The following is a 15077-nucleotide window of genomic DNA, read 5'->3' on the forward strand; positions in this document are numbered from 1 at the left end:
AAAATTCTGAATGAAGCGATATGATTTTGCCTGTGTATTCTTTTAAAAATAGGTATTTTGCCTTAAATACAAAACATTTCTATACAAAATAGTACAACTTTAGTAGTGGCTAAAAAATGTAAAAGAAGGAAAAAAAATGTTGAGATGTTACAGAGTCCCAATATTGAACAGATTTTGAGAAATATAAACATTTACATTTTGGGACTTAATGTGCCTTTAACCCATTTGAAATCCTCATTTTTTTGTTTCAGGCTGTTGTCCAGAGTTGTTGAATCCTGTGATTCAAAGACAGACCAGCAAGTGCTATATAATGCTTTTCAGTTTGAAACACTTGAGGGAGGCTATAAGATGAATATTGGAAAAAAGTTGTTCTCTGCCCATATTTCAGCCTTATTCCCAAATGTTGTCAAAATCCGTCGAAAAACAAAGCAGACGACAGAGACGGTCTTCAATGGTATAAAGCTACAGACAACTAGCTATGACGCAGCTGAAACTTTCCATTTTCAAAACTTAAAAGATCACCTGCCACTGGAATCTGTCACCATTGAGTCAGAGACTGAAACATCTCTAACTTGTAAAAACAACGACCTTGATTATGAAGTAAATGGCTGTAAAATATTCAAACTAATTACTTTTCATAAAGATGGTACATGGAAATTAAATGTAGCTGGAAAGAATGTGAATTTAGATGCAGTTTGTGTGTCTGACACATATGAACTATCTGCAAATAGCATAAATAATGTGTGCAAAGTGGCAAGTCTTTTACCTCTATGTTATGCTTTTCCCCTGACAAAATCTGTGATTGTAAGCCGTTACCATACAGTTGAAAATCTAAAAGTATGGGATAACCTGCACAGAAAAATCAGGTCAATACTTTGTGATCGGATTGTGCCTTTAAATTCTACAGAAAAAATGTGTCACAAATGTAAATACATGAAAGTTAATGCTCCAGATTTAAACAAAGTGAAAGCCAATGATACTGAAAATCAAGTTCTAAAACAAAGAAACATCATTGAAGCAAACAAAGAAAATAGTTCAAAACCAATAAGAGCAACAAAGGAAAGCATAATCAACATGTTTCCTGGTGCAAGCAAGGAAATTATTGACATACTTTTAAATCAGGCTAATAATTGTGAACGAGACCCTCGAGGAAGAAGGTGGAGCTCAGGTGTAATATCTGCTTGCCTTAAGTGGTTTATGAGGAGCCCACAGTCTTATCAGGACTTCATGGATAGCAAACTTCTACTGTTACCCTCACCCTTATTGTTAATTTTATATAAAAATAGAATTCAAAATAATGTTGGTTTTGACAATGACATATTCAAATGGATGCACCTCGAGGCTAAACGTAGAGCACTACCAATTGAGGGCTGGTCAGGAGGTATCATTTTGGACGAAATGTCAATTCAGACAGATCTTCAAATTAACAAAAATGGTGATGTTGTGGAACTTTCTGGGCTTATGGAAATGGGTTCTGAAGGTAATACCTGCCATATACTAAGAACTGGCAAGGCAGATAACATTCTAGGTACCCATGCTCTCCAACTAGTTTTTTCAGGCATAACAGGTTTTAGATTCCCATTTGCCTATTTTATAACAGATGGGATTCAAGCTCCAGAACTGTATTCACTATTTTGGGAAGCAGTTGATAAACTTCAAACATTTGGCTTCAAGGCAATATACACTTGTATGGATGGAGCTCAATGCAATAGATCTTTTTTGAAATACAATGTTTCAAATTTAACAACATATTCCAGTCAAAATCCATGTAATTTAGACTCGATGATATTCATGATGGATGTGTCCCATGTACTTAAGAAAATTCGGAACAACATGTTAAAAAGTGGTATCCTCAAATCCTCTACACGTCTACTTAAATTCACCTCTGATAAAACTGTTCAATGGCAAATGTTCATTGACTGCTTTCAATGGGACAGGTCAAATGCTTTACAACTGCATCAAAAAATAACAAATGAACACTTATTTCCTTCAACTCAGTCCAAAATGAGAAATCATTTGGCTGAAGAGGTTTTAAACAGTGATATGCTGCATGTCATTAAACAATACAAGCTTTATCTTGGCCCTAAAAGAAGTGATCTTGATGGAGCAATAGAACTACTCGAAAAAACTTCAAAATTGATAGAAATTTTCAGAAGTTTTAAGCCTGTGCGTTCATTGGATGATGAAAGACTTAAACAGCTACATGAAATTGACGAGTGGTTCAAAACCTGGGAACTTTCAGTGTCTGGTAGCAAAGGATCCAACAAATCATTGCTTTCATTTCAATGCCATGAGGATATTCATGCATGTATTATTGGATTTATTAGTTTGTGCAATAATTTTTTTTACAAGAAATGTTCTATTTACATTACGCCTGGATTGATTAATTCTGATGTGATTGAAAATACTTTTAACCAAATGCGGTCTACCTATAATGGAGAAAACAGCAATCCCAATGCATTACAGTATGGAAGAACATTAAATAGCATAATCTTAGGTCAAAAGACAATATCTCAAAAAGGCAATACAGATAAATTTAGAGATGGGACCATGCTATACGAGTCAGCTATTAAAAAGCCACTGAAACGTCGAGCTTCATCGACTGTCAATGAAAGACCTCCAATAAAAGTCATCAGGTGCTAAGGTCAGTATAAATTTACCTTAATGTTTCTTGACAACAACTTAGATCCTCAGAAAATGTCTGTGATGGTTGGTTGATAAAATCCTTTACAATGTCAGGTTGTGGCATGCATGCCCGTTGGGTGAAATTTGTAACTCTTAGTCCACAGAAATCTCTAGCCCTGCTCATAGCCACTCCAAGATGACCAGGCTTGAATATACCCCTGCAATCCACTTCAACCCTGAATGATAAAAGTGAACTTTATGGTTAGTTATGAAAACTAAATTAACCAAGTCATTTATTTCTTTTGCAGAAGACACATAACACCACTTTTCTTGCAAACATACTTTGTATGAAAATAAATTAAGAATGTTTAAACTTTTAACCATATCTTGTGTGCATACACTTAGCAATATATACAAAGGAATTATTCAAAATGCATAAATAACAATATCAATCTAAATTTTACTTTAAATTATAACTATTCTGTTACATGTCAAGCGTCATTCCCTGTGCTTTGTGAATTGTTATGGCAAAAGCCAACTTTAATGGCAGTTGTTCCCTCACAGCAATGTCTTTATTATCTCTAAGGCTGAACACTGAAAAATATCAGGAATATATAGTTCTATACCTATAAATGTTAAATCTCAATTGCAATGCTTATTATAATGAAACATCTGTATCTTTATATCAAATTTGACCAAAATTTATTCACAATTTTTAAACATACATCATAACATGTTTTATATACTGTATTTGTTTTCTTGTTGTTGTTTTGGGTTTTTTACAGAAAAAAATGTGTGACTTAAAATGTGTGCTAGTATACTACATGTCAAAAATTTATACTATCATTCAATTACCTGTGAATTGAATTTTTTTCATTGGAGCTTGTATTCCAACTGAATGAAAATCCACCACTGGTCCATCTTCTGAAATGCTGATAACATCTCCTCTAATGCCATTTACAAGCTTATTTGATAGATTTCTTAGTAATATTACAGCACCCACTTTCAGCCACAACTTATGTGGTGCTAGAACATGATTTAAACACGTTATTTTACCTTTGTCCTCTGATATGTACTCATATACTGGACCTTCCATTTTCAATAACTTATCTCGGTTAAAGTCATCAACAATATCATTTGTTGCAACAATTTAAGGCTTTCCTGATTACTGTTTACAAGGGGCCTGTTGAGGGATTTAATGAATTGGACCGAGTCATGGGAAAGTGCACCTGCAGAAACTTCTTTTAGAACTTTTATAAATGTTTCATTTTTCTGTCTCACAACCTCATTCAGCATAATTTTGTGTGAAATCACATTTGAGAATAAATCACTTTCAAAGCGTATTTCCCCTTCTCATTATACTGGTTTTGGGTACGGTGGAAGCGGGGTGAAATCAACTAAGAACCAGCTTTTATACCCCCAAAAATAAAATTTTTTCTTTTTTTATAGAAAAATTTCACTAGGCTGTAAAACACCTTTTTACTTAAATTTTAAACTCATCAATGATGAGAATTCTGTATTTCTAAGTTATTAACCATTTTCATTTTTTAACTTGTTTAGAATAACTGTTTTTATTTCAGACGGAGGATACCGACCATCTTCTATCCCTGACCAGCGATGCAATGTGTTTGCCTTTAGTGTCATATCCGTATATACAGAGCAGGCGATGCCAGTTGTGCATGTCAGCGCTACAATTTTACCCTGATTTTCACATGTTTTAACTATTTCGCTAATGAGGAAGGACTTTCCTGTTCCTGCTGTGATTAAGACATTGTGGCCTGAGAGAACAGCATCTAATGCAGACGACTGATTTTTGTTGAGATTTGCCATATTTTAGTTAAATTTGACGTATTCCGCGAAAAGAAAAACGTTTTATATACGGTACATTGATAATAAGTGAGAATGCCGAATGATAAATGAAAACATTCTACTGGCTTCCGTTAACCACGCTATAGCATCAAGCGAAACGGGGAACCACGCACCTGTTGTCGGACGAACACTTCCGGGTCATAATAATTTTGAAGAAAACATCGCCTAGTAGCAGAATATTTATTGAAATACAGGCTCATTAGACCGAGTTTCATTTATCGAGCATAAGAACATTAAAAAGTAAGTAGCATCCAGTTGTTTGCATGTGTGTTAGACCCTGTTGGTCTCTTTATTTATGCATTTCAAGCGAAAATGCAAGTTACAACGCACATGTCATGGCGGTATCATCTTTCGGACCTGGGTGATTTCTTACTTTCGGGCTTTATAACATTAACTAGCGGTTAATTGGGGATCTGTAAATAGTAAAATGTAATAGAAAAATATATTGTGCATTGATTCCATGCAAAAATCGGACGATATTACCGCCCGATAAAAATTTTAACACAGATAACCGGCGTACCCATAATTTTCGTACCTGAATGTTGCATACCTTGTCTATAATAATATAACAGTGAAAAAAAAAATTTTTTTTTTAATTTTTTTTTTAATATATTGATATTTTATTGTATAAATAAGTCAAACACATTTTAGGTCTTTTTTTTTTTTTTTTTTTTTTAACAAGGTCAAACACATTTAATTAGGTCAAATCAATGCCACTAGCACCTGTGCCAGCTACCTCCTCTGTATTGGTTTTCCAGAGGTTAAAATTAGAAACCGCATCGGTTTCGAAATAATGAAAAATCGCCAATGATTGGTTGTTTGAAAGACAACGAAAAGGTGACTATGTTAGATCCTAATTAATGCGTAGCGTAATTTAGGAGCTGATTTTATTTAGATTGTGGATAATCACAACCTTTCAAGCTTTATTTTGCCAAATTCTACCAAAATGGCAGAGTCTACAAACAAGTCAGATTATAACAGCATTTCATCCTTTACTACCAAGGCCGTACTACAACAAAACGCGATTCTTAACTAACACGACAGGTAATAGCAGCATTTCATCCTTAACTATAATGATAAAATGCCGTGTCAACATGTCAGATAATGACACCCGGCCGTACTGTTACATGTCAGATGAAATAAGTACCCCTTACCCTACTTTCAGCACGCCTTACTTATCAACACGCCAGGTTATGACAGCAGGCCATACCGTAACAACACAGCCTATTTATATGACAGCAGGACACACGCGACCAACACGCCAAATGATCAGTCAAATACGAAACCTTATCATTTCAACTCAGAATGGGATAACAGTATGCTACACTCTACTTAATTACACGCTAAATATCTATAACAATACATAACTTTAAATTGTATTCATTCAGTCTCTGTGACTAAAATTTCTCTTACATGGCTATATATATTATAGCCAGTTACAGAATTATGACAATTTAACACAAAATTCAATACTTTGACCTTGACAGACAGTCATTTAAAGGTCAATGTCAGTTCAACCTTTCAAAGGGTCTTGTCCAAAATGTTGTTTTGTCAAAGTATGAAAATAACCCATTTATCAATTACCAAGTTACAGTCAATTGAAGCAAAATTAAAGTGAAAATTCAATAATTTAACCTTCAAGGTCAAGGTCATAAAAGAGCCAATGTCAATTTGAGTTTGATATACATGAAGGTCTTATCCTAAAGAATTTTCTTTTATAATATGAAGTCAATCCATTAAATAATAACCGGTATAGCCAGTTTTAGCAAAAGAATAAAAAAAATCAATAACTTGACATTGAGAGTCAAAAAAATTACGAGTGAAGGTCAAGGTCATTTTTTATTACTTTAAAGCCAAGGGCTATCCTAAAAGATTATTTTGCAGACAATCCATTCAAAAATAACAAAGTTATAGCAACTAATAGCAAAAGAAAATTAAAATTTTGACATCTGACCTTGAATGTTAAGGTCATTTATGGATGAAGGTCAAGGTTAGTCTGGTCTAGTGTAAGGTCTTGTCCCAAGGGTTGATGTGTCCAAGTATGAAGACAATACATCAAGAACTTAAAAAGTTATGATCAAGGTACACGATTGCGGACAGCAACGCCGTCATGATTTAACATTATCTTGATTTTTTTATTGATTGTTTTTTTCATAAACAAAGTCGAGCTAATAAGACACACGAGCGTCTTGTTATAATTATATGTATATGGATCGACACGTCCAATATAATTAAGTATTGTATTCCTCATTTTTTCGGGCATTTCACCACTTTTCTTCCAATGTAAATGTTTTATATAGAGGGCGTTCGTTGCCAATATTCCAGACATGTAAAGTGTTCTTTTTAAAAATACTTTTGATAATGCAAACTTGTATGTCTACTATTTTTTTTTGTATCCGTGCATAACACGTAATGTGCCTCTCAATCCAATCTTTTCAATTGAAGGTTTCCGCCGTTATATAACACGTTAACATATAGATCTTAACAACTTACCTAATACGGAAAACAACAACAAATTTACAAGTTCGTATCTTTCATTGCATACAATACATATGCAAGTTTGCACACTTATAGATAACTATATGTACCTGAAATATACAAATGAAATGAAAAACTCGAATACAGAAAAAAAACGTGCGAGTACGTTTACACAGTAACATGTTTAACATGACAAAAGTAGATTCACAAAGTTAAACGATTTTAAGTCATGCATGACGCCCCGCCCCTCTCTGAGTATTTACGAACTTCTATTGCGGACAGGTATAAAACCCGGCGCATCTCTCCTATTTCTAATAAAACTGAAGGAAAACACCCCGTTTCTTCCTAACATATTTTTGTTGCATTTGTTACAAAAGTTTATCACTTGCTTAATCAATTGAAATTGCTGATTTTACCATTTATCTAATACAAAATGATTAAGATAACGTATGCACTAACTTATTATTTTACCTCGTATTTTCCTGAGATAAATAAAAAAAATGTTAAAGGGGACACCGTGTTTTCATTTGCTTTATTGAGAAATAGGGGAGAGGAGCCGGGTTTTATACCTGTCCGTACATTTCCGTAACAGAAGTTCGTAAATACTGAGAGAGGGGCGGGGCGTCATGCATGACTTAAAATCGTTTAACTTTGTGAATCTACTTTTGTCATATTAAACATGTTACGGTGTAAACGTACTCTTGTAGTTCTAAAAATGGAAACACGTTTTTTTAAACTCTATTTTCTGTATTCGAGTTCTACATTTCATTTGTATATTTCAGGTACAGATAAGAATCTATAAGTGTGCAAAATTTCTTATGTATTATATACGAACTTGTAAATGTGTTTTTTTTTCCATGTTAAGTCAGTTGTTAAAATCTATATGTCAACTTGTTATCTAAAAGCGGGTGCCTTCAATTAAAAGATTGAATTAAAAGGCTATTATTTGCAGTGCACGAATACAATCCAAAATGCTAAACATACACGTTTGCATTATCAAAAGTAGTTTTCAAAAGGAACACTTTACATGTCTGGAATTTTGGCAACAAACGCCCTCCATAGTTTTAAGAGTTGCCATTGGACTGAATGTGTATATTTAACGAATATATTTAACGAAAGTGTTTGATATAGCAGATGTACATGTTCTTGTAATAAACAGTTTTAATTATGAGAAAGACACTAATTTGTCCAGTGATTTACGATGAACAAACACATTTGTTAATAAAAACAATTTGTGAACTTTGTTAAAAACTTTAAATCACTTGATTCGAGAATGTTCAAACTTATCATGATTATGATATCTATATGTGAGTCACCATTAAAGGCTTACTTTCTATTGTCATATCATTGTCATAGAACTTTATACGTTTCTTTGACAAAATTTATACCTTTTAGAAATTAAGATATCCATTGAATATCTAAAGATGACACCCACCTCATTAAATTTAGATAAAGGTAATGCATACTACTTCCTATTTTGCTGCAAACCATCCATTTACATGTAATTTGTTTCGGCAGACCGATAGCATAATTACTTTATGTTTTCTAGAACTGCGAGGAATAATGTATACATGAAGAAATCATGCTTAAATATTAAATTCAAAGCCTATTTTATCATGTAAGTAAATGCTCTACATCAAGTATGTTTTCAGTCATTCCAATGAAATGGAAAAAAACAACAATCAAACAAACCCAAAAACCCAAACAAACACAAAAAAACACAAGAAACGGAGGTAAGAAAAATATCTCTTGAACTGAAATACACTCTAAACCACCGTTATATAACCAAATGTGTGTGCAAATGATACGCGTACTATGCTTCATTATGATTTACACACTTAGTGACTAATAAAATACGCTTAAACCACAGGAACTCGAGAACGGGACCGCAGATTGCGGCGTATATTTTCGATCTTGTAACGGTTTTTAAATACGTTTCTGTTACATCTAAATATCTTTTAGTATTATCCGAGTGTATGGACTCAAAAAATATATTATCAATTGAACCCAATCTGTCTCTTTTAAAATTGGTCAAATTTTACGGTATTATAAAAAAAGACAAGGAGTGACATCCGCCATTTGCCACAACGTTTTCGGCATGAGTTTTTCCCCTTTGGCTACAATTGATTACTATTTTTTCAGAATTTTGTTCCCGTTATTTTTGTCAACTATCAGGTATCGTCCGGATATAACGTTAACGGTTTATTGTTTGTACACGTGTTGACATGTATAGGCGGCATTATAACGGGCGTATTCGTGTATTGATTTGTTAAAATGGAGAAAACAGACACTTTAGTAATATGGTCCAACTGATTTTGTCTAACTGAAAAAAGGAATATTTAAACATGATCCATAGATAAATATTTTAGGCACTAATCTCGTATTCATTACTAGAAAAATTAAAACAAAAATCAAGCATATCAAGGGGGGTAACTTACGCCGAACGTTGCGGCAAATGGCGTATGTCACTCCTTTTCTTTTTTCAATATACCGTATATTTGACTGATTTTTAAATTAGCAGATTATATTTAATTGAGATTAGATAATTAAAGACCACCCGCTCGCATAATATGAAAAGATATTCAAAGGTCGGACAAACAATATGTAAAGCCGGTACGGATTCGGATTTATGCGCCGCAATATGCTGTCCTGTTCCAGAGTTCCTATGGCTTAAACGGGCCGTAATTTAGCACAAGAAACACACTGGCAGTAACAAAAGTTATCATAAGAACTCCAGGACATATTTTGAGTTATCACAAGAACTCCGTGACATTTGAAAAATCGGGTATAAATTTATTAGCTTGGGCTTTATGTTTGCAACTCTGCATTATAATTATGTAATTATGTATAGCAACGAAGAAGATCACAAATGAAAAGGTCAATATGTACGAATGAGCAAGTAATTTGGAAATTTTACTCAAAACTACTCAATTTTTTTATAAATAGGCGATGAAAAATTGAATAAAAGGTTTTTCTGAAACATTATACAATATATAGGGCAAGCTTAATTATCAAAGTTTAATTTAGCACCTCAAACTCCCCATTTAAAGTTAAAATGACCATTTTTCACCTGAGTTCTCCAAGTAAATAGAAAAGTTTTCCACAGAAATCCGTAACGTTTTCCAGGAACTCCGTGACAGTTATCATTAGAACTCCAAACAAGTTATCATAAGAACTCCATCCTTCGTGTAACACTTCCTCCCCCGTGAACCCATTGATTTTGAAACAATTTTTAATAGTTTACGATCTTAAGACAACTCTCCTTCTGTAGATCATCCTAATAATTATTGGCGTCCGCGCCGAAGCGCGGCGCCCCTTATGGAATTAAATCGGATTTTGTGAAAGGGCGACAGCAACTTCTCGAGCCTTTTAGTCGGTCATAATAAAAGATCAGTATGAGGGTGCTTGATTATTATTTATTAAAAATGAAATGTCGCGATATGTACAATGAATAGTGAACTGGAGAATTTCGCAATGCAAACATTTTCAAATGAAATAACCTTTTCCGTCTCTTCGGTTTTTTTTATTTATCATTTTGTAGTACACAGTGGGTTATTATGGTATGTTAAAATAGAATGATGAGTTGATGACCATCATAGAGGGATGTACTCCTATCGGTAATTCCCGGTCTCTCCCGTTCTATTTTGACCGGGATTTACTAGTGACCGGCGAATAGAATCACACGTTTATTGTCCGGTTTCTCTCGATTTCGGAGTAGATGTTTGATATCGTTACAGAACAGAGCAAATATTTTACAGAAAAATAAGCTTTTTTTTCCAAAATGAATGTTTGTCACTTAGTTTGGTTACAATAATTAATAAACATAGATCAACTCTCAAATTTATTGATTATTTTTATACATAAACATACAATTCGAAAAAAATCGAACAACAATAGCATGTTTCATTTTATCTATATGAGATAAAAACAATAAATATGTACAATAATTGAGAAAAAAGGTACATTTTTATGGTATTAATATGACACTATCAACTTTGAAACATTTTATTTAATTTGTTATTCGTGTTTAGTAAAGATGCCGAGGAATTATTCAAAGGTACAAATTAGATTTTATGAATTATTCAATTAATTGATAATTTAGAAAATTATAAAGAAAAATACAAATGTACATGTACATAGTTTAAGAATAAACAATATTATATATTGAAAGATTAACCATAATTTACTGACTTTTTCCAGTTAAGTTTTGACTTATAATCGTCGGTCAATATGACAATTGAATTCTTAAAATTTATTTTAAAAAAAGGGTAGTAAACATAAAAAACTCAGTATTAAAAAAGCACATAAAACACAAAAAAGAGGAAAACAATATTCATAAAATCTGTATTTTTATATTAAAATAGCTATTACAATTATTGTATAATAAACAATTATGCTCAACATGATCAACATGGTAATATAGCCAGTATCATATTTTTACTAAGTGTGAACAGATACCTTAAGAGGGGGTCTTCGCTAATAGTGATAACATATTAAGGGACAATTCCACAAGTGTGCTGTTGATCATGCGTTACACATATATATGGATTATAAATGATTGTATACATGTATATCCGTTGCTATTAATAATCACGATCATAAAAAAACAAGTAATATTCTAATCTCTAGCATGCCAATCGAAGTTAATAATGAACAATGTCTTTCGTCCGTTCATTCTGGTAAAAACCAATTAACCATTGAAAAGTTTATATGAATATCTTGTCACAATATGTCTACAAGTTATTCTTCACTTTCTGCATTTCTTGCTTGGACGCCCTTTGATGCTTTGCATCAATGCTTTTCTTGTTTCGTATTATTATAAAAACTGTTAATGGGATATCAGACAAAAATGAAAGACAAACTATAAAATGGGTGCCCCCACACTCCACTCTTTTGTCAATCTTATGACTCTAGGTCAAATATTTTTGGGCTGCATGTGCCACAAGTCGAAAGCTAAAAACCTTTTACTAAGCAAAGGGCAAGAACTTTACAAATACTGAATAAATCCACAAGCGAACCCCAATGTGTATAAGTGCACATGCTGACGAACATTCTTGTAAACTTTAAGACCTACAGGTCAAATACTATTTGAGCTATGCATTAACAAGTTCAAAATGGCCAATTTATACCAAGTCAAGGACAATAACTCTAACAAAACTGAAAACAATCCACATGAAAAATCTCAGGTGCATAGCTTCACAGTGATGTTGATCATTATGCCTGCAAAGTTGATTGATTCTAACTCAAACACTCAATGAACAAATAATACAACATAATGAAACAGTTTTTAAGTCAAGGGCTATAACTCTACAAATACTGAATAAATTTACAAACGAAATCCAAGGTGCACACTTAAATATGCTGACCAACATTCCTGTTAAGTTTCATGACTCTAGGTTAAATACATGTTGAGCTACGCACGATACAAATTGAAAATCACAAATTTTCACTTAGTCAAGGGCATTAACTCTGACAAAAACATATTAATTCACAAGTGAAACCCCAGATGCAAAACTTCACATGCTGATCAACATTCTGTGACGTTTCATGACCTTATGTCAAATACTTTTTGAGCTATATGTGACACAAGCTGAAAATTGCAAATTTTTACTAAGTAAAGGGCAATAACTCTAAAAACTCTCTATATATATATATCCACACGAAAATACCCAGGTGCACAACTTCACATGCTGAGCAACATTCCTGTTAGGCTCCATGACTAAAGATCAAATACATTTTGAGTTGTAGATTTTTACTAAGTCAAGGGCAATAACTCTTAAAATACTAATGTTCATGGCCTTTATGATGTCTGGCGGTTACACTATTTGAGAAGAGCATGGAAATACACATAATCAGTTATCATTTAACTATGTAGAATTAAGTATGTCTACCAATATTTGTACACACTAAACTAATAATGTGTCCAAAAAAATTAATTTATTTTTAAGATAATACTAGAAATATAAACTTATACCTTATAATCACATTGAATTTATTTGCTCAAAAAGTAGAGCATCATTATTTTATATATTTTCTAAAATTCACAGAAAAAATCACTCACAAAGTCCCTCGTGAAAAAGTCTCTGAATATGCTGATTTCTACCTAAAGCACTTAAACTATTATCCTACCTGAGATAAGACGCTTTGATCTGATATTATCCCCTATTATCCGCTACCCCCCCGCCCCCAGTCCCAGTTACAACCCCCAAAAATATTATTTAAAGTCAATTTCCACATTTAGTATTCATTACAAAATTTATATGACGCTATTATACATAATTTTCATTTTACCTCTATAGTATTAGTTAGGGGGAGGAGGTAGCGGTAGGTGATAATATCAAATGAAAGCGTCTTACCCCTGTGGAAGATACTAAATATTTTTTATAATATTTATGTCATTAAAGAGCACTAGCAATATACAATCGAATAAATATTTTGAAACAATAGACGTACATCATCGTGGTATCAAGATACTAAAATTAGCAATAGAAAAACGCAAGAACTAAAATACTAAAGAAAGGATCATACTTAAAGTTTACATTATGATATCTATTTTAAACAAAATTAAATGGAATATTCTATGTACAGAGTGGCACAATAAAAAAACATATATCAAAACCAAAACAGATGAAAACATTTTCCAATTTGATATATCTGAACTTATCCAACCAATCTTTGAATCATACGAAATATCCGACAGCAACATGTACCTTAGCTGTGACTTTTAAGTGACTTTTTAAGTTAAAATGATAAATTTATGAATAATTAATATCCGAAACTGGTTGACAAAGTTAAAATAAATACCGGTATATAAACCGACATGGTGTTTAGATGTGTTGACCTCCTCCATGATTTTAGATTTAAATAAAAGATAGATGTCAATCTAACATATGTCATAAAGAAACTTTCAATGGGTTTCATTCTCATAAATGTAACATGATTGTCGTTATCTGTTCTGCTCCACATAATGTGGAGCCCTGGATAGAAAAGAATATATATGAAAAAAAATACATAGATAGGAAAGAATCGAAAGTACATGTAGTCAGATACTGCCTAATTAAAATATTCTATGGACCAACGGTGTTTCTTAAACATTGAATAGACAATATTCGTGTCATTTTTATTGAAGATATGGTAAATACTAGTTTACGGATATATTTCTGGTAAATGATACATTATGATAGTGTCAGACAAACTATTTTTCCGAGGAAAAATGACTCGGAACATTTGATTTTTAGCATATCGAGAATGTATATGTCTAGATCAATTCTCGTAGAACACCATATCAATTGTATGTAGCTTCCAACTTACAGATGGTTTGTGTTGTAAGAGAAGCAATTAGACCTCTTACGTTTTGGATATGTTTCAGCTTGAAGTCAACATGACACCCTTTTATTGTTTTGTTATCAATCATAAATGTTAACTTGATTATACTGACCACGATAGAATAACACTCACTTGCTTAATAGTTGGAAGATAATGCATATTTCTATGTTAAACTTGAATAGTTTATCCAAATTCTTCATAAAGTCCCCCCCCCCCCCACGAAATTCAGGTTATACTGAAAAACAGAACCTATGTTCAGTTAAACTGTATTCCAGTAGCTCTACTAAATACATTCCTCTAGTAAATACATGTACGTGCATTCTTAAATTACAATTGTTTCTATATTTAAACATGAGATGTGCATATTCACATGAAAGAAATAGTTATTCTTCATACGCAAAAAAAAGTATTTAAGGGAGAGACCTAAATTTAACGTATACGCATTATTTACTAATTAAATAATAAGTTTTAATTACATATGCACTAACACAGGTTCATACTGTATACTGACTTAAATAACTAATCCGTAGTTAGTACGAGAACATATCTACATATCTTTATCCTCTTGTCTTTGTTTAGTTATTATCACAAAAATATTTCAAACTTTAATTATTAAGCCGGTGCTAGGGGTGTGGACGGTAGCTAGCACTTCCCAGTACAGTCTATGAACAGATTCAATTGAACCGATCCTGCAACAGTTTCAATTTTGTCGTTTGAAGTGTGTTTTTATGGATTCCGTTTTTCTCTATTTAACCAGAACACAAGTGCATATACGATAT

General features: G+C 32.7%; 2 protein-coding genes across 2 annotated transcripts; one reads left to right on the forward strand and one right to left on the reverse strand.

Moving 5' to 3' along the window:
- The first annotated feature begins 163 nt into the window (after positions 1-163).
- LOC132713970 (uncharacterized) lies at positions 164-4304 on the forward strand. The gene is made up of 2 exons (XM_060696709.1): positions 164-2644; positions 4206-4304. The coding sequence occupies exon 1, from the start codon at positions 349-351 to the stop codon at positions 2641-2643; it is 2295 nt and encodes a 764-aa protein (XP_060552692.1). The 5' UTR covers positions 164-348; the 3' UTR covers position 2644; positions 4206-4304.
- Positions 2550-4455, reverse strand: LOC132713974 (ATP-dependent DNA helicase PIF1-like). Its single transcript, XM_060696712.1, has 4 exons — positions 4221-4455; positions 3481-3651; positions 3114-3219; positions 2550-2861 (listed from the first exon to the last, which is right to left on the reverse strand). Exons 1-4 carry the CDS (start codon positions 4453-4455, stop codon positions 2657-2659), a joined length of 717 nt encoding a protein of 238 aa, XP_060552695.1. The 3' UTR covers positions 2550-2656.
- Positions 4456-15077: the final 10622 nt, after the last annotated feature.

Source organism: Ruditapes philippinarum, unplaced genomic scaffold, assembly GCF_026571515.1.
Source record: "Ruditapes philippinarum isolate M1 unplaced genomic scaffold, ASM2657151v2 ctg334_1_1_1_1, whole genome shotgun sequence".
Lineage (NCBI taxonomy): Eukaryota > Metazoa > Mollusca > Bivalvia > Venerida > Veneridae > Ruditapes > Ruditapes philippinarum.

Excerpts from the sequence above, each read along its gene's own strand:
- LOC132713970 (XM_060696709.1), top strand. The coding sequence starts at position 349 with ATGAATATTGGAAAAAAGTTGTTCTCTGCCCATATTTCAGCCTTATTC.
- LOC132713974 (XM_060696712.1), bottom strand. The coding sequence starts at position 4,455 with ATGGCAAATCTCAACAAAAATCAGTCGTCTGCATTAGATGCTGTTCTC. Across the intron at positions 3,652-4,220 it reads CTGGTCAGGGATAGAAGATG|CACCACATAAGTTGTGGCTG; the intron begins GTCGGTATCCTC and ends ATCATGTTCTAG. Across the intron at positions 2,862-3,113 it reads CAGGGAATGACGCTTGACAT|GGTTGAAGTGGATTGCAGGG; the intron begins GTAACAGAATAG and ends TTTATCATTCAG.